The following is a 24,075-nucleotide window of genomic DNA, read 5'->3' as shown; positions in this document are numbered from 1 at the left end:
AGCCTTTGCTTGATCAACACTTCCTTGTAAAACAAGGAAGCAGAGGAGGAGTGAGTGGCTGTGGGGAGAGAGGCAAATGAGGTTGGAAATTGATGATCTTCCCAGCCATGAAAGTCAAAATTCCTACTTGAAACTGAATCCTCCTGGAATGCTACATAGGCATGGGGGAAAAGGGGAGGGAAGGAAAGAAAGAAGATTTATTACTCAAGCAGAACTGAAATTCAGATGAGAAAAAGAACTGTTCAATCCATGTCTGAATGCTCATGACAGATCTGAAACTGGGTTTGTCATATTCCACTCTCCTTTGTACACATTAAAAAAAAAGAAAAAAAAAATACAGAGGAGGTTGCTGGGGTTTTTTAAGAGGGGGGAAAAAGGGTACCGAAGTCCCTTGATCTTATGAAGCCCTGAACTCCTATATTCCATTTATAGCTCAAGCTGGAATGACATCCCCCTTGATTAGCAAGCTGTCCAATCCAGCTACATGTCTCAGGACTGTATGAGGCACTAAGTGAAATATATATATGCCCTTATAGAGTTTAGCACATTGGGTCCACCTCCAGGGCACAGGCTGTAGCTCATTCTGACCACTGCTCCTCTCCCGGGAACAACTTCTAAGTGTGGTTGGCTGGTGTTTTGTTTTGTTTTTTTTTTAAAAAAAAAAAAGTGGTTTTTTTTTTTTGTTGGGGGCACCTTTACTTTCAAGTTTAAGCAGCACAAAATGGCACCAAAGAAAGATGTAAAGAAACCAGCAGCAGCAGCAGCACCAGCACCAGCACCTGCACCAGCACCAGCACCTGCACCAGCTAAACCCAAAGAACCTGCAATCGATCTCAAAAGCATCAAGGTAAATGGATGAACGTGTGCTGATTGCAGACCCAAAGGGGAATGTTAGTAGAGACCTGCAGTGAAATGTTGTGTGTATTTGGTTCCGGTTTGGAGACTGCAGTGAAATGAATGAGTAACCTCAGTCAATGGATTTGTTGAGCTGCCTGAGTTTTTGATTGTTTTGGTAGCTGGAGGGGTATAAGGCATGGTGCATGATTTAACACAAGAGCAAAGCCTGGGGATTTCAAAAGTATTTTGGAGTGTGGCCCTCAGAGCTTTTTACCAAATCAGTATCAGTCCGAGCTGTTCAGTAAAGCTAGATTTAAAAGAAAAAAAAACCAACAAAACAAAACCCTCTAAAGCAGGTGCATGAGTACAGGAAAGGGTTACTGAAACTTGGAATGCAATGTTTTCCCATAGCACTGTACTAAAACCAAACCTTAATTTGCAGTTTCCCCTCAAATTCCTGTCAAAATTTTTGCAACCACCTCATGACAATTTGGTCATGTGTTTTGAGATCAGCATGGCTTATCTTTAAAAGCAGAAACAAAACAAAACAGATTTAAAAAAAAGAAAAAGAAAGAAAGAAAAAAGGGATTTGGCAGTTTCATCTGTTTTCTTTTTATTTGTATTGTACAGCAAACATTGATAGACACCATGAGCTGGAAAGCCATGGATGGAAGCGCTTCAAGTGATTTCCTCTCACCTTTACATATTTGCTCAGAATTTGCAATTTGCTGCAAATCAAAAGCAACAAAGAGGAAGAACCCTTTGGAACTTTCCCTTTTACTGCACTTCCATTTGATCTTATACTGTCTTCAGACTTTGCATGCCAACCAACACCACTGATTGTTGCCTTGACCCGTCAAAGAAAACTCCTCCGTGTTGAGAAATTCTTTACTTAGGAAAGAGGAGAAGGAGGGTAAGCAGTTAAAGAAATTAAGAGACAGACCAATTTCTCTGGGTAGAACTATAAATAGTTATTCTCCACCTACCTGACAAGCTGATTGGTCCCAGGACCAATTTGCTAAATTCTACATAAGGAATCATGCCTATTATGGAGAAAAGAAGGACTACAAAGGCTCCTAATAGGACCTACTCATTTTCATCTCATGATGCATTCTGTTTCAAATATCTTACTACATATAGTCCCAAGATAGTGAAATTTCTTGAAGTTTACTTTAATTTTCACAATCAGTAGTCAGTACTTTTCTGAAGCAGTACGTAGCTTCTCACAAGACTGAAGTTGAACCCACTGGCAAAGCAGAACAAGAGGAAATAAAAAAAAGACATTTTCAAGTACTTTGAGCGATCATGGTAAAGACTACACCAAAAGCCCACTGGTTTTGAGAATACTGTCTGAAAATTAGATTAGACCCCACATTTTGCTCATCTCTAGAGATGAAGGGGAATGCAAGCTAGATTTCCTACTAAATAATTTAATGTGATTTGATAGCTTTCTATGTCCAGTTCATTAGGAGAAAAGAGAATTTTCAACTCCAGTGATTCTAGCTAATCTTTCTTTACATAAATAGACTTAATAGCATATTACCAGCTAAAAATGGCAGACTGCAGTCTGAGGCGTCTCTGCAGTTCACTCCTTTACCCAGACAGCTCTCTATAATGGCAGGAAATATATACTGCTAGCACAGAGAGAACGCTTCTGGTTTTGTTATAGTCAGAATGATAAGAGAAGATAGTCTCCCTAAATTATCTTTCTTTTGAAAATAGTATCAGACAAAACATTTTCCATTTTGAAGAGAGGAGAAAAAAACCTGTATTAGCAAGACAAAACTATTAACACTAACATCAGCACGTAAGGATTACTATTCCCATTTCCTAATAAATGAAGATATGGATAGTGTGATGGAGGTTACAGGACTACCCTGCAATCAAGTGGGTGGCACAGCCCCCTGCCCTGCATGCTTATTACTAGCATGTATCTTTCTGCAAATACCTCCTCCACTCTTCATCATGCCCTTACCAGGCAAGGAGCAGAGTGCCTCAGAGGTGTTGCAAGGGTGGACAAAGACACACCTCCTCCAACCCCCCCCAGTGGGTGACTCTACCCAACGACACAGCCGTGGCCACAAGGTGATGCAGAAACCTATGCTGCACATGAGGGTGATACGTGTGCCCTCTATCCTTGATCTTCCCCTCTCACTCAAGACCCCCACATCGGGCAAGGGCTGCTTAAGCAGACTGTGGCATCTCCAGTGCTGGGCTCTTCAAGAAGGCACCAGGAACAGCCATGGTACTTTTCATCCTGCCTTGGAGCAGGGGCAGGGACTTGACAACCTCCCAGGGTCCCAACCAGCCACCCTGGGTTATCCTTTTTCATATTTTCAGAGCTCAGGCAGTGAAGGGAAACAACATTTTCTTCTAAGTGATTTACCTGGGAGACATGGCAGTCAGCAACCAAAGACTTTTGAGTCTAAACCCAGCCCCTTACTTAGCATTAATTAACCTTGAGTCCTTCCATTCAACTCTTAAAGTCTCAGTAAGGGAAAAGGCACAGAACCAGTTCCAGCAAAACTTTGGAGCCAGGGGTTACTTAAAACTAAGCTTTTGACCAGGACTCAGTGAATGATCCTGTACTGGGGCTCTTTGCACTGATTTACCAGGTGTGGAGTCAAAGCCTCCAGCACTTTGAACAAGAACATCCCTTCCACTCCTCAGGGGAATTGGTGGCCATGCCAGAGCTTGCTACTAATGAGAGGTGAATGGGAATGCCAGGCTGCAGTGCCACGACAATATGAGGAGCCACACGGCAGGCAAACACACACAAAGGCTTTGTTAGCTTTTATAGACATCCAAGCCTCTTCTAACTGTTATAGCTGGAGTGGGTAAGAGTAGAGCTGCCCAATAAGGGTTTACAGCAGCCAAATAAGCCACATTTGGCAGTGCACTTCATTTTAAATTGGCATCAGAGATTGTAATATTCTCCAAAACAAGCAAGGTGGTTTACAAATGTTGGTAGTGATTCTTTCAGTGGTTCCCTTCCTCTCATGTGCCCTGCTTGGCCCATCTGCAGGGAATCTGGTTTTCTGAGCTTTTTGGAGTGCATGCTTTGAAAGTTAGGCTTTTTCTTTTTTCCTTAAGAGATCTCAAGCTGGGTTCTTGCAGATGCAGACATGCCAAAATTGCTTGTCACTATCAGAAGTTGTGGCAGGTCTTTTACTCTTTTCTGGGTTTCCCCTCCCCTCCCCACCCCACCCCACCCCACCCCCACCCCCCACTTTAAATTAATCCAATGAAAGCAAATATTTGGTGAGTTGCTAGTACTAATAGCAGCTGGTATGGGATTTTCTATTTTGGAGCACCATCTATTGACTCTAAAACTGAGTAACAGGAATACCTAACTGCTAAAGACTCAAATCTCTAAACTCAGCCCTTTCTCAGCTCACCTTAAGTTACGGTACAACCACCACGGGAAGAGAGTCAACACAGGGAGGGAAAACTTGTTTTTAAATGGAAATGTAAAGACCCTTTCCCCTCTTCTCAAGAAAAACCATAAAATTCAATCTGCTTTGCACAAGCCTTTCCAGACTAAAATGATTATTTCCAATTTTCTTTATTGCTAGCATGGCTTGGATTTAAACGATAAGTACAAAGGTTGAAGATTAAATCATAACTAAGAGAAGAAAAACAGGCCAATGGGTGTATCTGAGAGTTACCACCAGGAACCAACCATGAGTAAAAGCAAAATGACCATATGGGTCATTTTCTTCAGAGAACTCCCAGTAGTTCTGTAGTTAAAACCATAGCCAAGGACACTCCCAAAAAGACAGTTACCTGTCTTGTTAGCTTCCTTCTCCCACACAAGCCTGAGTGAGAAGAAACATTTAGTTGATGAACAGCACTACTATGGGTCTATGTCTGCAATATCTGGGATGAGACATTAATGATGAGGATGTCTCATGCTGGGTTTTGCAACTGAGGCAGTGGGAAATGGATAAAATTCATACTGCCCGAATTGGTTTAACAAGAAAAATGTGGGCTTTCCTGCTGGAAATTTAAGCGCCCTTCCTAGCACACACCCCCAGTCCTTGGACTGAGACCAGGCTCATAACATTAACTGAGATGTTTTGGGATCTGGGTGCTGGAGACGCTGAGTGCAGTGCTGCATAGGCTTCTGCTCTGTAGATGGTGATCTGAAAGTGTAGCACCCTGATCCAGTGTCACACCAGGCCCTTTACCTTGTGGATACACCTGTATATCCCCTCTTGAGCAGAAACAGAGATTGGGGTCTTGCAAGTATCCATGGTGTAAGTGAGGTTCATTTGGTACTCAAGGTTTCCCATGCTAGTGTTTTCAAGACTGAAATCCCAGGACACCAATTATGCCATGTCCAACTGCAGATAAGAAACCTACATCTTTAGGGGAAAAACAATTTAAAGCTATCAACTTGTAGACTTGCTAAGGCCTTGTGTAACTGTGTGATGCATGACAAAGCCTGCTGCATGGAAGCAAACCTGTGTGATCTTTTGTTTTTAAATACAGAGCTCTTAAGGCAATAAAAAGTTTCTCCAAGTGTCCTTAATTCTTGTTACATTCATTACTCAAGTAGGTCATCTCTGAACAGACATTGCATTGGATATAACCAGAGAGAGGTAAACTCACTAAAATGCACTGACAGAAAGCTTCTGGGCTGGAGGGCAAGCAGAACAGCAAATGTCAGCTGAAGTGCTGGGAGAGCTATTACACTGCAGACAAACTCCATGTGAAGCTGTGGAGTGAGAACAGGAATGTTAACAGTAGCTTTGCTCATAGGGCTAAGGGCTTTATTAGGAACTGGCAGGTTTTTGCCTGAAATTTTTGGCTCACACCTTCAGATGAAGCCTGATCCAGCTCCAGCAACAACTCCAGAAAGATTCTCTAAGACTGATATACCTGTTGAACAAGGTCACCGGTCCCAAGTGTCCTTTCAAGTAGGAAGAGGACGAGTGCAAACATGACTTAGCCTTAAGAGATACAAAGATGCCCACCTGATGCCATTTAGACCAGCTTCCTGCTACTGCTTTGACCACCGAGATACAGTACCATTCAGGATCCACCCCAGAGCAGAGCAGCTCCAGCTAAATCCCTTGCCCCTGTAAACCCCGGCACTGATGCCAGACTCACGGTGGCGGTTGCTAAATCACTGCAGAGTCAAGACATGCCATAAAGGTGTCCCAGGACAAGTAACTTGGACATCAGACTCAGCTATACACCAAGACATCCCTGCAGGACATTGCTGAAAACCAGAAGGAAAAGCAAATAGAAAAGCCATCACTATAGTTTTATTTACAAAGTTTTCATATGGACTTTGCCTCCTTATTTTCCTAAAGTGCTGCTAAGCAAGGAGTCCCTCAAAAGTAGTGACTGCCCATATGTATTAGAGACACTTTTTATGTTTGTTAACGTGAAAAATTATTTGGAAAACAGTGAAAATTTTTTTTTTACAAGCTGTATTCTTAGTAATTCACAGCTTTAGCAGCATTTATAAATGATACCTTATGGCCTTTGGAGGGTCTGGGGAGTGACAAACTTCGGTAGAAACACTGGAATTTAAAGCAAATTACACAGTAACATTTCAAAAGCTCACAGAGTAATTTCAAGTGTCAACAGTGGTTGTGTGGCAGACACTTTCTCCCATAAACTAATAAATCAAAACAACCCCACAATATTTCTAAAATACTTTTTAAACCCCCAGAGAGCACAGAGTGTAACAGATAGTAACAAGATATTTGAGTTTATCTTACATAAGGCAAGAAGAAGGTGACTAATTTAGCCAATGACAAGTAAAGAAAGAAGCTGTCTGTAAGGAGATATGAAAAAGCCAGTCTGGAAATTTGCCTCCACTTCACTGAGGCTTTATTCCATCTTATACCCATTGCCAAAAAGCACTTTCAACTGGCTGCTTTACCGCATAGTACTTAAATGTCAAGTAGCAATAGTTTAAATAATGTTAATACTCTAACATTGCCACTGGGAGGCATCTTAAAACAACAAATCCCAGAGCCTCACATTTCCTCACACATCCTCTTGATTATACACATTCACACAAAACTAAATGCAATTAGAAAATGGACACTTTCATAAATGAGCACAACTGAGTGCACTACCCCCACGAAGCTAATGAAATCTGTTCAAACTGGTATGATCAACAGATCAGCTAGAGCACATTTCACTCCCAAGACATTTCAGAAGGGCACATTAATTAATTGGCAAGGCACATCCAAAAGTTTTTGTACCACTGTAAAGCAACTGTGAAGTTCCAAGCTTTAAAAATAAACAAACTTGGAAGTTACACAGAATGCTTAGAAAAAAACTCAAATTCATCTGCAGTCCATTAAATTTAAAGAGATTTGGAGCTATTCTTCCAAAACTTATGGTATCTCACACAATTTTCTCTCTTGTATTAAGGGTGGTCATTTTTATTGTTTCTTCAATTGTATTTCCAGGCAGCTCTGTTCTCAAAACTGAGCTCTCTTTCTCAAGAGCTCATCTGCTTCTAATATTTTTCCACCTCATAAAAGACATGAGGACAAATCCATCAGACTGTTGGTTCTTACTTAAATGAGAAGTAGCCTCTCTAAAATCTGTGGCATTGATCGTACAAGCTATCGATCTTGGGTGAGAGACGGAAGAATGACAGCCTGCTTTTCAGAGGAGATTGAGAAGTGTGTAATCGAGCATTCAGTGATGTCTACTGGAAAAGATGTGCAGCTGTATTAATCAAGGAGCAGGCATTAATGGTGAACAGTTATCATATGAACTGCTCTAGGCACAATCCTAGTTTATCTCCACCCAAAAATAAAAAGAATCCCTCTAGTCCTGAATAGAAGGCTAAATATACAATGAGTATTCTAGGGGACTCTCCTATTTTCTCCTCTCTGATTTCCCAAGACATCTGATATGCTCTTAGTCTCTGCTACAGATACAGTACCTTGAAATATCTGATGACTGTCCAATGAAATCCTAATATTATTCCCTTCTCTGTAATTTACCCAAAGGGTAACAAGCAGGTGGAGCAGCTGAATGCTTTAACTCCCAGCAGCATCTTTCCCCAGGGCTTTTTACCCTGCCCAGACATTTACACATTTACAGTGAACACAAAGCAACCATCACTCAGCACACCTGTACTCAGCCCCAGTGCCCACTGGCCTAAACAAGTGAGCACAGCCCCACACTGCAAAGGTCAGGACCCTAAGACCCATGAACAAGTGATTTGGAGGGAAATAAGGAACTTTGATAACAATTTGGAAATAAAGATTTGTGTAGATTGGGTCTTCTACTTAGCTGGTGATAAAGAGTTGCATACAACTCTATTCACCACATCCTATATAAATGGGACCTGGTCAAAATGCCTCTACCTAGCAACAAGATGACTAGAAGGTGGTCACAAACTACACAGGGAAAAGCCTTAATCTTCAAAACAAATGAAAAAAAAACCAAAACACACCACCTTTTGCTTTGTCTATAAACAAGGGATAAGCCAAGTTAGAGAAATCCAGGTCCTTCTGGTCTTTCCATGTGTTGCACTTCCTTCAACTTTTCATTATACTGGGGGGAAGCAGGGCAGATAGTTCATTATTTTAAGCTGAACTCCCTAAATTTCAACAATATCAACATTTTCCCTAAAGCCCTGAGACTCATCATGTCCTCTGACAATGCATACAACACTGCCAGTATCAGAACAAAGATCACTGCAAAATATTTCTCTCTACTTTTTGAAGTTTATGAAAGCTCCTTATAGGATCAGAAATTTTAATTGTTTTTAAGTGATGTTTGAAATACTTTCTACAATAAGGCCCTTTGTAGGTGGCCTTACTCAAAGCAAGTAGCATTTTAAGCCCTCAACAGACCCTATTGGCTTAAAGCAGGGTGATCCTTAATTCAAGTGAATGCAACATGCCCATGCTAGAATATTTCATCCCACCAGAACTCTGCCTAGTGAGCTTTTATTCAAGAATCAGCAATAAAATGAAGGGTTGATATGGTGCACTAGTATTTCCTCATCTAAATTCTGAGCCAAAGTCTCACATAGTCAAAAGATCAGCTTATATGTAGATGCTTCTCAATTTATACATATTTGATAGCCCATTCAAGCCAGATGGCCAATCCAGGTATCAATTTTCTATGCCCAAGACAAATGCACCCAAATTATTTTCTGCTTGACATCTAAAGTCTTTTGAGATTAGTGTTGTTTGTAGCCAACAGTAACGCTTACCTGGAAGTAAGCAAAAATGTTCAAGAACATTAATGTAAGTTTTCCTTTAAAAACATCTTTTTTTGTAAACCTGTTTTCCATGGAGCTTTTCCTAGTTGCCAGCACTGGAGAGCAAGAGGCTGAGGGCAGAAGGAAAATTCCGCAAAAGGCAACACACTGCATTGACCCAGGCCACATTTCAGCTCTGCCAAAGTCTTTAGAAGGCTCTTCTATTAATGCATTGGGACTGATGGCCAAGATCTGTATTAGCTTTCTCACCGCCTACATCCTGCCCCAGCCAGTATTAATCAGGAGGTCTGCACTGTGCTAAACCTATGTTAGATAATTCAGAGTCAAGCATCAAACCCCTTTTTGATGCAACCACACCTGATCATGGCTACACTTTGTTCTGAATGCATCCCTGTTCCTACAGGCTAATAGATTATAGCAGAAAAAAAACCAAAAAATGATGGATTGACAGTGGAGCCTTTTTCACACTTGGTGTACTTTCAGATATTTCTCCAAAAATGCAAATAATCTGATTGGGTAGAATGTTTTCCAGCTAAAATTCCAGCATGCTTAGAAAATTCTTTGCAGTTCTATCTTTAGTTTTTAAAACAGGAGGTAAGAGGTTAATTTTCAATCAAATATTTTGATCTATTTTGATTGTTCAATTTTTAAAAAATAATAATACAAAAAAACCCAAACAAACAAACCACACACAAAATAAAAAACTCCCCCTCAGTAAAGTTAAGTCTGCTTGGATTTGATTCTTTTTTTCAGAGCCCTCAATATACTGAAAAGAGGCGTTCACAAGTGTTAGGCTTATTTCAGGGTAACTAGGCAGGCTTCAGGAGAAAATTTCCTTCACTAATCACATAGTGTCATTAGAAAATGAGGAGCAGTGAACGCTTAACAAAGGAAATCAATAGAAATGAGGGAGGGAATTTGAGTTTGCAACAGACAGTCTGTTGTCATCACACAACCGTTCCCACCTCTGCTCCATGGCTCTCTTAACCCAGTTGAGATGACGAGGAAATGAAGAAGTTTGGAACAGAGTTTTCTAAACCTTTTAAAATGTCTCACATCATCAGTTTCAGAGATTTTACATGGGCTTGGAGGATGCTGCATGGTGGGACTAGATCTTTGCTACTGAAGAAGCTGCAGCCTGTACCTCCTGCAACCTACCTAGAAACTCTCCACTTGTAGTCCCACCATGACCCCTCCACTCTGCAACCCAAAAAGCAAGTAGCCCTTTCCTCACCATCAGTCATCCTCCCAGTTCACAAAGCCTTTTGGAGGTCTTAGCTTCTATCACAGCTTGCCTCCATATCACAAAACCCTCAGTAGTACAACCTTTCACCACACCAATGTGCTCTGAAGCGGCATACTGGTGCCCTGCCTAACCCCAGCCCCAGAGGAAGAGTGTCCGACAGAGCACAACTACTGCGAATGCGAATTTCCCACTGACCTGCAGGGTACATTTATGCACCAGCCACTAACCTAGCAACACAGGATCCAAAACAGGGATAATTTATCCCTGAAAAATGTTCAAAATTTGGAAAACATGACCAGTGAAGAGGAGGACCTTCACAGTTGGACACCACCTCCATCAACGAGTTAATCTTCTGCTTGGTACCAAGAACTGGATCACACTGAGCAGACCAGGAGCAGCACACTCATCTAATGCTGAGAGCTATATTAACCTCACAAGGGGGTGAGCAAACCCCAGCAATGGTACAAGGACCATCCAGCTGCATCTAACACACAGCCTGTGTGCCACATGTAAAACCAGCCAGCTGGGCAAACACGTGGCACTTCTCACCCTCAGTGCTCCTTGCTCACTGACTTCATAGCGTATTGGAGAAATAGAATCCTTCCCTATAAGGAAGTCCTAGTGGGTCTCGACACGGAATATCTCCTCTTGACAGTATGGACCCAGAAAGTGCTGACATGAATCAAACTTACTGCTTGCCACTCCCTGCCCCTCTCCAGCCTCCTAAAAATAGCCATCATAAGATGTCGATCAAGACATGGAGCCTCCTGTCACTTTGCCCTAAGAAAGCTAAAGAACTCGTCGAGGGGAGGGACCACTTCCTTCTGACACCTAATCCAGGCAATGCCGTCAGCACCGCCAGATAAATAAGGGGAAGAAAGGCCAGGAAAGTAGGACCACTCTCAGGACCTCTCAGCTAATCCCTCCTGCACGTCTGCTGCTCTTCTTCCCAACTCTCAGCCATGGTGGGTCCACTAGAAAGCTAATGGTTAGCAGTGAGCCAGTGTATTTTACATAAGTAGATCAGACTTCTCGCTCAAGTTACTTCTAAGGGGGGGAAGGACAATCTAGAAAACAGTTTAGATTTGCTTGGCTTTCCTCCTTAAACCTTAAAGACTACGTGAGGTTTTCCAGTCAGCCTCAACTTCTGCACCAGGCAATAGTAGACTCCTGTAGCTTCAGACAGAACAGTTACAATTCGCTAGTGCTATCTGCTAAGCTTTCTATTACTTATTTTTTTTAAAAAAAAAATCTGATGCGACTTGCTAAAGTGGCAAAGGAAAATAGTAATATATTTATGTAAGAAAATATAGTTTAGTACTTTATGAAACAATGTACTGTCAAAAACTAATTTGAAACACAAATGTTAAGGGAGTCATTTGATTTCTATGTTAATGTAAAAAAAGCTGCTTGTTAAGCAATTTTACTTCAAATGGTCTTAGTAAAACAGGTCTATACTAAAACAGTAAGTGACCTGATGGTACATTAGCGACTTTGTTAGTTAAGAAACTAGATTTTCATTGCTTCTAGCCACAACCTCGGCTTTCCCTGGGATGCAAATTTTAATGGAATCTTTAAGAATAGACCTGGTGATGCATTTTTATAAGAGAAGTTGCTAGTTCAGGTTGCTATGGCCTAATTATGTTAGGTAAGACAAATGTGAGAGCATTCAGCTGCTTTGTGCTATTTGCTTTCTCTCAGTGCATTTTCAGCAGTACTAGCTCTTTTTCTCTCTCTTTTTTCCCAACTGCAGTCCTTCACTCCTGACCAAATTAATGGTAAGTGAAATAAAAGTTAAACTTTAACAAGGGGCGGGAGGGGAAACATAATGGCTACCAAATGATAAATATTCACTAGTCTTAACAGCTCTTTTGCTACCTGCGTTACTTCTGCACATCTGAAAGGCCCCATTTTTGCTGTTTTGGAAGATGACTCAAGGATTGAGCTGGATGCTTTAGAAAACAAACAGGTTCTCCCCCAGCCCCCCCTTCCTAAGCTATTTTTTGTGATTGATTTCCTTCCAACAGATCGAGTTCTCCAAGGAGCAACAGGATGGTAAGTTACAAGAGAGCTGGTGTGTTTTACATGTATGTGGGTTCAGAGAGGACCTACAGGCTCAGAAGTTCAACCTTTATGAACAGATGAGCTAGGACTTCAGCTGGTATAAATCACCAGACCCTTGACTTCAGAGGAGCAGTGCTGACTTCTGTTGAACAAGAATTTGATTGTAGATTTAGGTATAATTTATCTGGGTGCTTATGTGCTGCCCAAGCTGAGAAGTTTAAGCCATGATACAAAGAGGAAATATGCTAGTGTTACCAGCTCTACTTTCTGAACATTTTTCAGTTGTGCTCCTGTACTGGCCATTCACAAGGATGCTGAAAATGGGTCTTGCATTTGAAAGTCATAGGGGAAATAGGCAGATGAAGGACAACAGAAAGATGGGGTGGGCTGAAAATTTTAGGTAGCTGCAGTGACATTGCAATTTTACATGAACAGGAGATGCAAGAGGCCTACATGTCACTTTTGCCAGGAGGTGTTGTGGTAAGGGAGGAACAAAGGCTATTTTACTATAAACACATTTATGAAACAAGGAAATGGTTGGCAAATAAGTGACTTGTGTAAACTGTTGCTTATAAACACAATACTCCGAATATGATACAATTATTGAGCATCTTGCTGTATTCTTTGCTTCACAGCAGCAACAAGTTCCATTATTTTTTTTCTAGAAAGATCTGATTAAAAATTGTGACATGAACAAAAATTCCCACTGAAGCTTTGGAAGCCTAAGCTGGAGTGTTTAAAATATCCTAAAGATGCATTTGGGCTATATTAAATAACATAGGTTTAAAAAAAATGTCAAAAATTCGGTAGCAAATATAGTAGACTTCTCACTGTGAACAAAGTATTTAGAATGGAAGACACAAGGATTTACTAGAAATCCAGAGGGAGAGGAATAGCTAGAAGCAGGTCTTGAGAGAAAGCCCTAAACTTCCTGAACACCAGCCTGCTCTGGGTTACACAGTCAAAGCAATAAGGAGAGGTATAGTGCAGGAGACTGGAAACATTTCTCCTCCTGCAGTCCAAATACTCCCTGTCACAAAGAAAATTATTTGGACTCCTTCCCACTTTTTAGTTCCAAAACTTTTACAAAAGTGTTGGGAGGATTCGCGGAAAAATGGCATCAATTCGAAGCTGCTGGCATATATAACAAAGCAAAATATTTCTTTCAGCTTCCTTACATATTTCAGATCATCCAGCTGCTGTAATGCTGAGATGACTGAACCAAGCAATGGAGCAATTAAAAGCTACTTGACAGAGGGAGAGTTTCCCAGGAACAGAGATGTCCCACCCTCAGTAACTATTTCCATCCGCACAGGCTGACGCACCAGCAGCTGAGTAATACCCTCCTCAGAGAGGGACTTTAGACACGCTTACCCCAACAGATGGATAAACTAGGACTAGCTTTAAATAAAAACAAAAGCCTCACAGCAAAGATAGTATTGCAGTGAAACGCATGCCTGAGATACAAAAATAAAATCAGGCCTTTTCTCCAAGCTGGGAAGCAGCATTCAGAATCCAGCAAACATAAAACTTCACGGGATTTACAGAACAGAGAAACTCTCCTGATGGCTTTGCTAAGAGCAAACTGGCATTGTTTTACACCTCACTCTGGCTAAATGTCATTAATGCACCAGATGAAAGATTGGATCATATGGTATAAATCACTACAGTTCTATTGACCTCAGCTGCTAGAGCAGGAGCTGATATCAAGTTGGTATATTGTAGGAGGAAGCTCTAAACAGCTCCAGAAGGCCTTGATTTCATACCCTGCAATAAAAGCTGTAAGGGGAGAGGGTTAGCAGTAAAGGGTTATAGGTCTCTCACATCAGACAGTAAGAAGATTAGTTTCAGATGTATTAGTTTACAGCCTAGCAGGCCAACATTGTGTATCAGTAGTTTTATTGGGTGCTAGCAACTCCTCCACTAAAGCAGTATATGGATGGCAAAAGCAGGAACCTAAATACCTCTGCATCACACGTCCCCAGCACAAGATGAATGAAGACATGATTTGAAATGTGGCTTATTACTCCTAAATCTGCCCCAAGGCACAAAGAACATTCCACCTACACAAGCTGCGAAACACAAAGCCTGTCTAGCTGCTAGAAGTGCATCACAGCCAAGGGAAAGCAATTTTGCTTGGCTTACTTGGAGCTAAAACACGGCACCATCACCATCAGACACTGCAATGCAGAAAAGATCAACAGCACAGTTCAAGATGCTCTTGACATAAGAGGTTTGAAGATAGCTTTTTAGCTAGATCCTTGCCCCCCACCTCTTTTTTAAAAAGCATGTTTCTTTATTCAACAAATTCTCTTGAAAAACTAAAAATACAGTAAGATGATTAACATGGAACTTTGCAGCAGAAGATGAAGACTGGCAATGCAATGAAGGCAACTGTCTATGCTGATTTTTGTAGCAGAAATGTCTGTAGCAAAGATGAAATAAGCGAACATTGATCACTTGGCAGCACTGAAAGAAGCAAAACCTCAAAGTGTATGCACTGCAAAAGCACTGGAATAAGGCACCACACAAGTACTGCCAACTGGAAAAGCTGGATATACATGCACCTGTAAGAAGCAGGGACAGACCTCAAAGGGAAGAGGGAGCAAACATGGGTAGAAACGTCATTGTAAGGCACTTTTAAAGGAAAACAAAGGTAGAAACATTTGAAATCTACCTTCAAGGTTCCCATTAGCATTGTGTAGTTGAGATGTTGGGATTGCAGGCAGGACTCATCGAAGCAGTCAGATGTTTTGCACCGCTAGGACTTTGACAGAAGGGTCTCAATCCTCTGGTGAGATAAGGTGGAGTGGATAACATTTTTGCCTTCTGCTGCTATGTCATGTAAAGAAACCTGCTCTTGAATGGCAATGTGTTGTAGAAAGCTTATCTTTCCCCATGCTTAAAATAACTGTGGGGTCAATTGCAAAACTATTGATGGCTATTAGCGCCAGGAAAGCTGTGAAAGGTAGATATAAAAGTTTAAAAATAGTGAAACCAAAATGCCAGAGGGGAGGAGTTTTTTCTTGGGATTGTGGGCCAAAAATTCCCCTGGCTAACTCCCCTGGAGTTGGTGGAACAGTGCCAGGTGACAACAGGCTCACATCTTTGTCAATACAACTTTTCAATAGGGAGCTGCCTGGCTCAATTTAACTGTTACTCTCCCCTTGCAGACTTCAAGGAGGCCTTCCTCCTCTTTGACAGGACTGGTGATGCCAAGATCACCCTGAGCCAAGTTGGCGATATCGTCCGGGCACTGGGGCAGAACCCTACAAATGCTGAGATCAACAAGATCCTGGGCAACCCCAGCAAAGAGGGTAAGTACCCTACAGTCTCTCATGAGCCCTTCCTGAGGCTGAGGAGTCACAATATAGTCATCAATAGTCACAGCAGGAGGGAGAAGAGCTTTTGTTCTGATGGGGAGCAAGGGGGACTCTGCAGCAACAATACACAGAATTTTTCCTGTTCCTTTATGATGATGATGGGGAATACTGTTCTCAGAAAGAGGAAAACCTTCTTCTTGAGAGAATTCTATGTAGGGACCATTTTGGTATCAACTTGGTGTAGGTGTAACACACTCATTGCTGCTCACAGCCCATTTGTGCCCCAGCCCTTGCTGAGGAGCTGCAAGTCCATTTCTAACAGCTGATACTCAGCCCTTCAGGTCCTTCCAGTGCAGGATCTTCTGCAGAAGCCAAGACATTCCCTGGGACTGGAAACCCACCTGTATATTTCTGCTGACTGGGGTGGTCTGCTCAAAGCTCCTACAAACCTAGGCATGCTGAGGCATATTTTGGCCATTTATTGTAGTGGCCATTTTCTATTTCCTTTTTTCTACCCCCTTAGAGGTAAGAGAAATTGTAAATACTGTAGTCGTCTCTTTCTAACAAGGATGTAGCTGCAGGTGATCCCTGATTTCAGTCATGCAGAACCATATTAAGATGGACTAAATTATATTCAGACCCTCAGGCCTGGTAAAGATGGCTCTGAGGAACAATGCAGAAGACCAAAGTTAAGCATTAGCACCAGCAGGAAGCACTGAGCAGAGGACTAACACAGAGGTGAGACCATGACAGTACTTTAAGTGACTACAGCAATAACTGACAGTGATTTTGATACAGCTGCATAGCAAAATAGTTTCTGTAACAATTATATACTCAAAAAATCTCTCACATGTTTCCATCTATTGTATTTCATCACTGTCCAGATGAAGGCTGCTCTTTGCAAAGATCCATACAAATAAAAAAAAGAAGAAAAATCCTTTTATTTGGCAGCCTTGCTCCAACAAAAAAACATTTGGGGAAGGCCTCACTGAGGACTACAACTTCTGGCTCATGACAACAAACGGGTTAGATGCCCTAAGCTTGTGAGCCTGAACATGTCAATAGTAAATTTGGACACCACCTCCACTAAACATTCCTATTTTTGATTAGTTTATTATTTTGCTAACAGTCTTTGCTACCACATCCAAGAGACCCTGAAGATGTCAGTAACATGTCAGCAACATCAGGGGTTTGTCTAAGTCACAACATTACCTTTTCCCACTGTTGGGGTACAAGATTTCTCTTTTACTGTGTTCTGCAGTTCCCCAACTCCCCAAATCTTTACAAAGATCAACTCAGACAGCAAGTTTCATTTCTGAACGGAAAATACAACATGCACATAAGCATATAATATTATGTGAGAAGAGGGCTGGAGCAAGGATGTGGGAAAAAAAATAAAATGGATGTGAAAACTAACTCCCACAATAAGAGAGAATCCAGATTCTACAAAGGCCCTGTCAAATCCCAAAGCAAAGACTAAAGTAAAGAATGGAAAGAGGTATGCAAATGAGGTGGGAGGTCCTCCCGTATTTCAGGGCAAATATCCCAAAAGAACAGACATAGAAATATCTAGCATGTGGCAACTGGTGCTTTCTTTCCAGAGATGAATGCCAAGAAAATTACTTTTGAAGAGTTCCTACCCATGTTGCAAGCAGCTGCTAACAACAAGGATCAGGGTACCTATGAAGACTTTGTTGAAGGTCTGCGTGTCTTTGACAAGGAAGGCAACGGCACAGTCATGGGGGCTGAACTCCGTCACGTACTGGCTACACTGGGTAAGGGATTATTGTCTCTGCGAGCACTTTTAAAATCACTGCTGTTTGAAGGCATGAGAGAGGGAGGAAAGATATTCTAACCAATTTGGAGACGCAGGAGGCTACAAAGCCAGACAAGATTTTGGGTTTCCTAACTGTGAATCCACAAGGAAAGCAAACACAAAACTCAGTAGAAAGTCCAAAGGAAAAGTTTTTGTTTATTACTTCTAAATTAAGACTAGGTATCAAAAGTGTTATTTGAGGAATAGAGAGGAAGGCTGTAAGCCTCAGTGATGTAATGCACGTGGACAAAGGTAGAGGATTTGCTGCGTAGTTTCTTTACTCTGAAGGAATAACTAGAACCCCTGACTATATGCAAGTGCAAAACTTCTAAAGAAAGTTAAAATTAATGCTCAGTTCATATATAGGTCATTTTATTACTAACTCAGGCAAAAAAGGGAAGCCTTTGCAAAAAGGCTGTAGAGTTCAGCTCAGCTGCGTGAAAGAATAAACCAAGCTCTCTCCACTCTCCAGGTGAGAAGATGACAGAAGAGGAAGTAGACGAACTCATGAAAGGTCAGGAAGACTCCAATGGCTGCATCAACTACGAGGGTAGGTGCAAGAGTTCAACACCCTCTCACTCTACATTTCTTCTCTCTCTCACTCGCTCTCTTGAGTTTCATTGCAGTTGGCTTTTAGCTTCTCAGGCAAATCAGTCAGACAAAGCTACAGCTGAGTTAGGTCGAAAGGCTTATGCATGAAAACAACTGTTGCAATATGCTTTGCCTGCCGTCACACCACTCAGACTAGGCTCAGCCAGAGCAGAGAAGGCTACTTCAGTCAATGCCAGATTTCTAGACTCTCTGACTGTGTAGAGCAGTTGCAGTGATTGGAACCAATCCTATAGTTAATGCTTAGGCAAAGTGTTCTATTTGCCATATAATTAGTCTTATTAAGCAGGAAGAGAATTTGTACAACATTAAACACTTAAAACTTTCTATCACATTGTTGGGTCAAATCTGATCAGGAACATGTATTTTCAATGCCATCAGCTCATGAACAGCTGTTATTTTAAAAGGTATCCCCCAAAGTAACATTTGCTGCTTCTTCTAACTAGCATATCTGTATTTTTCCACAGCATTTGTAAAGCACATCTTGTCTGTCTAAGTGGACTTCCCCAGATACCAAATGGTACGTTGTTCTTATTTGCACACTTAATTTTGCCTGTCTGCTATGCTTAAAGACTTCTACATGCTCATGGCCAGATATAGGTTGTGAAACCAATATGACACCACCTTCCCAATGATACAAGCAGAAAAGGATACTGCTGTCCAAGAGCAAAGAAAGCAGGAGTGCTTGTTCCCAGTTCTATAACTGTTTGGAAAATGTGTTTAGTGAATTTTTCAAGCATACCCAAATTGTGAAAAGAAATGTTCAGTTTATTCATGAGTATAGAAGTGCTCAGGCTTAAATATCACTCTAGATCTCTGTTGTCATACAAAATCAGAGTTTAAACTATGCAAACTGGCAGCCTGAGACATTTATCCTACAAGCACATTGAGATTTTGTTTTAGAAAAGGAAATCAAAGCAATGCCTTCTGATAATTTATAAGTTTCTGTAAAGACAGAGTAGCCTGAATACTTGTGAGAACTACTGAGAACAGCTTTTTAAACAAAATAATCACCGGAAAAGAGTATTCTAACGGTCAGGATCAATAGTTAAAAGGGCTTCAAAAGTACCCAGTCATTTAGCAGTTCTACAAGTAAGGAAACAAAAAAAAACACCACCACCAACAGCAATAAAAAAAAAAAACAAAACAAAACAAAACACAACAACAAAAAAAGCAAAAAACCCAGCACTACAACCTTGATATGCTGCCATTTTGTCCAAAGAAAAACCCAGCAGCTGTCTTTAAAATGCAAACATAAAATATTTTGGGTCTGTGGGTTTATTTGAACCATTAATTATTCTATACCAGGGAAGATATATTCCAAACTCCTGTATGAAACACCACCTCAAAACAAAAAACAAGGGCTCAGTTTGTCATTTTCAAAGTGTTTCTTCAGCCAATGTTGACCTCAAGTCCAACTCTCCCATTCCTTCCCAGAATAAGTCAAATTCAGAAAGACCAGATGGCACTCAAGATTTGCCTGAAAGTCTGTCACCATCAACATGGAAACTGCATAGAACTGGATAACGTGCCTCCAATCCCACCACTTTTTACCAGTACATCCATTTGTATCACCTCGGGGTCTCTACATTTTCATTTAAAAAAATCACTGAAGTTTCACAAGGACAAGCTAGATGGAATAAACTGCTACCATCCAGGATCCATCCATCCCAAGCATGTTTTTCCATGTTGTTTGCATTGAAACAATGTAATCTCTTGGAAAAAATAAAGTATCAATAAATCCCTGTGGTCACTTTGTGGCTATAACGTCTTTTTTAACTCTGAAGTTTTTCAAACCCACTCAAAGCAGCACTCAGCACTTAATTTGGTGGGTTTGGGGTTTTTTTTTTCCTTTTTCCTGTGTATTGTATTTCACCAAATCAAGTTTTATGGAAAGAAAATATATAGATACAACTCCAGGAGGTCACTATTTATTCTGAATGAAAGGTGTTTTCTTTGGGGACTGGGAGGAGGAATAATTAACGAACTATCTCAGCACTTAAACGTTTTTGGGAGGAGACTTGATAGCTGGTGTCAGAAGAGCGCCCAAGGTGTCACCTGCCCTGGCACACCAGGCAAGACCCAAAACCAGCTAGGGTGGCCCTGCTGTGGGGGTCTACACAGAGCCACTCCTCCCAGCAAAATCTCTGTAATGCTGCAACAACAGGTCCACAGCACTGTTAGGAAAGGGTCCTAGCTACCACCTGTATTCATTGCTTTAAGGACAACTAGAAAAAGCAATCAGAAATACCAGCCACCCTAAAAGGCTCTGTATCTGGAACCAGCCCTGGGGCTTTCATTCACTGGGCAATGGCAAGAGAAGCCAAATTAAGCCTTTTGCAATGACAGTGGGAATAGCCATTGCTCAGGAAAGTATTGTTACCTGCAGATCTCCCTGCCCTTAAATGTAGCTCCTCTCTCTTATCCTTAAGCGTTCATGGAACTGTCTTAATCCCCATCTGAGCGTCAGCTTGTTCTATTAAAATCCAACTTCACCTTATTAAGTTACTACGTATGAAATGACCATAATTCAAGTGCCAACAGGTGCAGCAGGGCACAGCGAGGGTGGCTGGCACCAGAATAAACTGCAGCCCTTGGAACAGCAGCTGTCTCTTTTCTGAGGCTTCCCAAAAAATCTCCCATTTAAACCCTCACCATGCTGGTTGACAGGGCCAAATGAATCTCTGAATTATACCCTGCCCAGAGGCTCGTGCCAGCAGGTAGTTTACAGGGGACTGCAGTTTCTACATGCACAACGGGAAAACCCCTTAACAGATGGAAGAAAGAAAAGGTAGTTGTTATTTAACCTTATTCTAAAAAGGCAATGAAAAAAGCATGAGATACATTAAAGCAAGTTATTTATAGGGACTCAGCCTGGAGGGCACTTCTTCAAAGGACACCCTACTGTTCCTCAACATACTGCCTATATACACAGCCTCCATGTGGTTCCTCTTTCCAAGAAACTGCAGATCTCAGTTGCTGGGAAAGCAAACAAACAAAACCCAAAACATTTTACCATATATGCTGTAATCCTCCTTTTTACACTGCCCTGTCACGCTGCATTGACATGTAGTCACAAAACCAGCCAAGTCCAAGGTTGGAGAGAGCTTTAAAGGAAAGGCTGAAATTTCCATCAGATTTTCCTTTCTGAAACTGCAAATGTTAATAATTCTAAAATATCCAGGGCCCAAGCCTGGCTAACTAACAAAATGGGATGACTTCTCATCACTGCAGAAGCAGACAGATTTTTAAGCCACCCATCTTTAAAAACTCACATTCATATTTCTGTCATGAGACATAACCAACCTGAACTTTAATTGCAAGGAATCAAGGTAACGTTACTTACACTACTCTCACTCCTCAAAAATTAAAGCAGAGATAATTTTTACAGACAAACCAGATGAAAATGAAGAGAATACCTCTTTCACATTAAGCTGAGACTGAGTCTCAAGGTATTTCATAAAGCTGCACAGGGAATGGACTTCTTTGCTATTCAAAGGTTTTAGAAATTTTAGAAAGTCCCCACCCCAAATTTAGACATACACAAATATCTGGAAAAATGTTTATGTTCTTATAAAACAAAAACATTAATAAAGAATGGCAAACTCCTTATATACTAACCTCTGTCAGCTATTGACAGCTTCAACATAAACAATTTTTTTTTGTTATTTATTCTGAAAATATAGAAACAAGATGTTTTAGAAATTTGATGATGTGGGGTTTTTTTAATTGAGAAACACACCAAACCCTCTCTTACATTCAGCTTTAATTTCATCAGTGAATACTATCCAAAAGATACCAAACCCAAAAAGCACAGTTTGGAAATGCCTGAACAGCTCTGGTGACTCATCCGTAGGAGAGCAGGGAAACCTACTTTGCCCCAAAACTGTTGAAAGGTTGAACTTGTTTCAGCCTACTGCCCTCATACTTGAGCGCCACTCAGAGCTCTGCTCCTGGGGAACGCTCCTCAGAAAAAGGCTGCTTCCTCTTTTATTTTTTGTTCACCTAAGGAAAGAAATACTTTGCACAAGAAGTACCGCTGCACTCCCGTGTGGCACATGATGCACCATGACAGAGCTACTCCTTTACCCACAGAGACTGAAAACCCCGGCAGCTGGGGAAGGCTGCCCTGCGTCTACTCAGGCTCTGAATGGAAAAAGTAATTCTCGTCCCTGTCATCCGACACCTCTTGCTATCATTACATTTGCTTTGTATTTTAAATAGAACATTGTTAATGAACATACTTTCCACTACTCAACGAAATTGACAGTTTAACTCCTCGGGAGCCAGGCTAAATCCCCAGAGAAAGGTCAAGCTGCAAAACACTGGTCCTTGGTATGCAGCATGAGACACAGTGACCAGCACTGTGGAGCAGGCACCCTACAAAACTAAGGTAGAAAGGTTAGAATGATTGAGGAGAGGTGGTCACCCAGCCCAAGAATGTAATTCTGCTCTTGACACAGGCTGTATTCATCAAAGGTGAGCTACCATCACACAAATGAGCAAAGATATCTCCACAGCTGTTTCTGCCAGGCCAGGGATAGCCAAGCCGCCCCTCCAAAAGGGGAATTTGTATGCACTGAGCAGAACGGATTTCAGACAGCAGGGAACTGCAAGAGGAGCAGCATTCCCTTCTCTGTCTAGCACTGCTCAAGAGTCCGGATGCTTGGATAGGAAAAGGAAGAGGCTGTTTCATACTGCTCATGGTGCTTTGCTTTGGAGATATCCCAGACCCAAATGGGCTTGCACAGCCACTGACATTATCAACACCCACCAAAGAGACAATCAGGCACAGCCTCCTGTCCCTTTTGCCCCACTCACAGGTGCCTTCCTTTTACATGCAGGAGTTGAATGTCAAAAACATGAACACTGAGCTCTTAAAAGGAACAAATATTTCTGCACTCCAACAATGTGCTTCCTAGTGTTGGACTAGATTTTGATTTATTTTAGAAGAATAGTCTCTAGCCAGTGGTTGGTGCAGTTCTTTGCATAAACAGAGACCAGATGGACAAAAAGGGGCATTTATCCAGGGCAACAAAGTACAGCAGTCAGGCATGCCTGACATGTCAGGAGTTATTTACTGGTCTTACAGCACCTGCGTGTTGTATACAGCATGCTCCACCCACTGCCCCAAGCTCATCTGGGCAAAGGTTGTACAGACACACCTCACAACCCTCTTTGCATAGCTTTCTTTACTCACTCCCAGGAGCTGCTAGACACTGGGCATTCCTCCCTCCCACCTAGGAGGGAACCAAGGAAGCACAACAGCAGCTGTGTCACTCTTCCCTAGAGAAGGAATGAACAGAAAGTGCACTAATTGACCCTAACACTGCAGGAGCCAGCACATATACTCAACTGCCACCTCACAGCATCAGCCCAAGGCTCTGAAGATTTGCCACTACTCAGAAGCATCTCCAACACTTTTACACAATGTGATTATTTCGTATTACTGAGGTGCCTGACATCTTCATACAACACCACTTGGGTCCTTCACGTGGTTGCTAGCCCCAGCCTTCATGCTGTGATGGCAAACCCAAGAGGAGAAAGTTTGGCAAAGATGTCTGCTTTCTGCTCACACCATGAAGCCCTCTCAGCCTTCATATCCATCTTCTTTATGTTAGTACTGAGGTATTAAAAAGCCACAGTGTGTACAACACTCCTGTCTGAACAAACTCCACAAAGATAACCCTCCCAGTGACATAAACTTGCTTCTACACCAAAATATTTTCCTTTTTCACATAGCTCCCCTCTTATGGTATTTCATACCATTAATACAAGAACAATCAGCAGGTTTTCAACTAAACCTTCTCAGGTTTTAAATACAACATGTTCAAACAGTCTTCTTCAAAGTATTGTCTTAACTATTCATGCAGTTCTGCTGCAGATTTAAATCTACTCCCTTCTTCTGCTGGGGAGGCTGACTTTTATAGGGATATAAGGAAGTACACAAATGTGTAGTGAAGAA

The 24,075-nt window shown here is 41.5% G+C and overlaps 1 protein-coding gene across 2 annotated transcripts; it reads left to right on the top strand.

Annotated features, from left to right (window-relative positions):
- Positions 1-542: 542 nt before the first annotated feature.
- MYL1 (myosin light chain 1) lies at positions 543-19,863 on the top strand. Of its 2 annotated transcripts, none has more exons than XM_040603843.1 (7): positions 543-847; positions 12,326-12,353; positions 15,536-15,679; positions 17,287-17,460; positions 17,974-18,051; positions 18,578-18,630; positions 19,548-19,863. In XM_040603843.1, the coding sequence occupies exons 1-6, from the start codon at positions 722-724 to the stop codon at positions 18,604-18,606; spliced, it is 579 nt and encodes a 192-aa protein (XP_040459777.1). In that variant the 5' UTR covers positions 543-721; the 3' UTR covers positions 18,607-18,630; positions 19,548-19,863. The 2 variants fall into 2 exon arrangements, with proteins under 2 accessions (XP_040459777.1, XP_040459778.1); XM_040603844.1 differs by lacking the exons at positions 543-847; positions 12,326-12,353 and adding exons at positions 11,175-11,263; positions 12,052-12,076.
- Positions 19,864-24,075: the final 4,212 nt, after the last annotated feature.

Source organism: Falco naumanni, chromosome 8, assembly GCF_017639655.2.
Source record: "Falco naumanni isolate bFalNau1 chromosome 8, bFalNau1.pat, whole genome shotgun sequence".
Taxonomy (NCBI): Eukaryota; Metazoa; Chordata; class Aves; order Falconiformes; family Falconidae; genus Falco; species Falco naumanni.
Note: the sequence above shows the minus strand (reverse complement) of the source record. Positions and strands in the feature narration are given on the sequence as shown.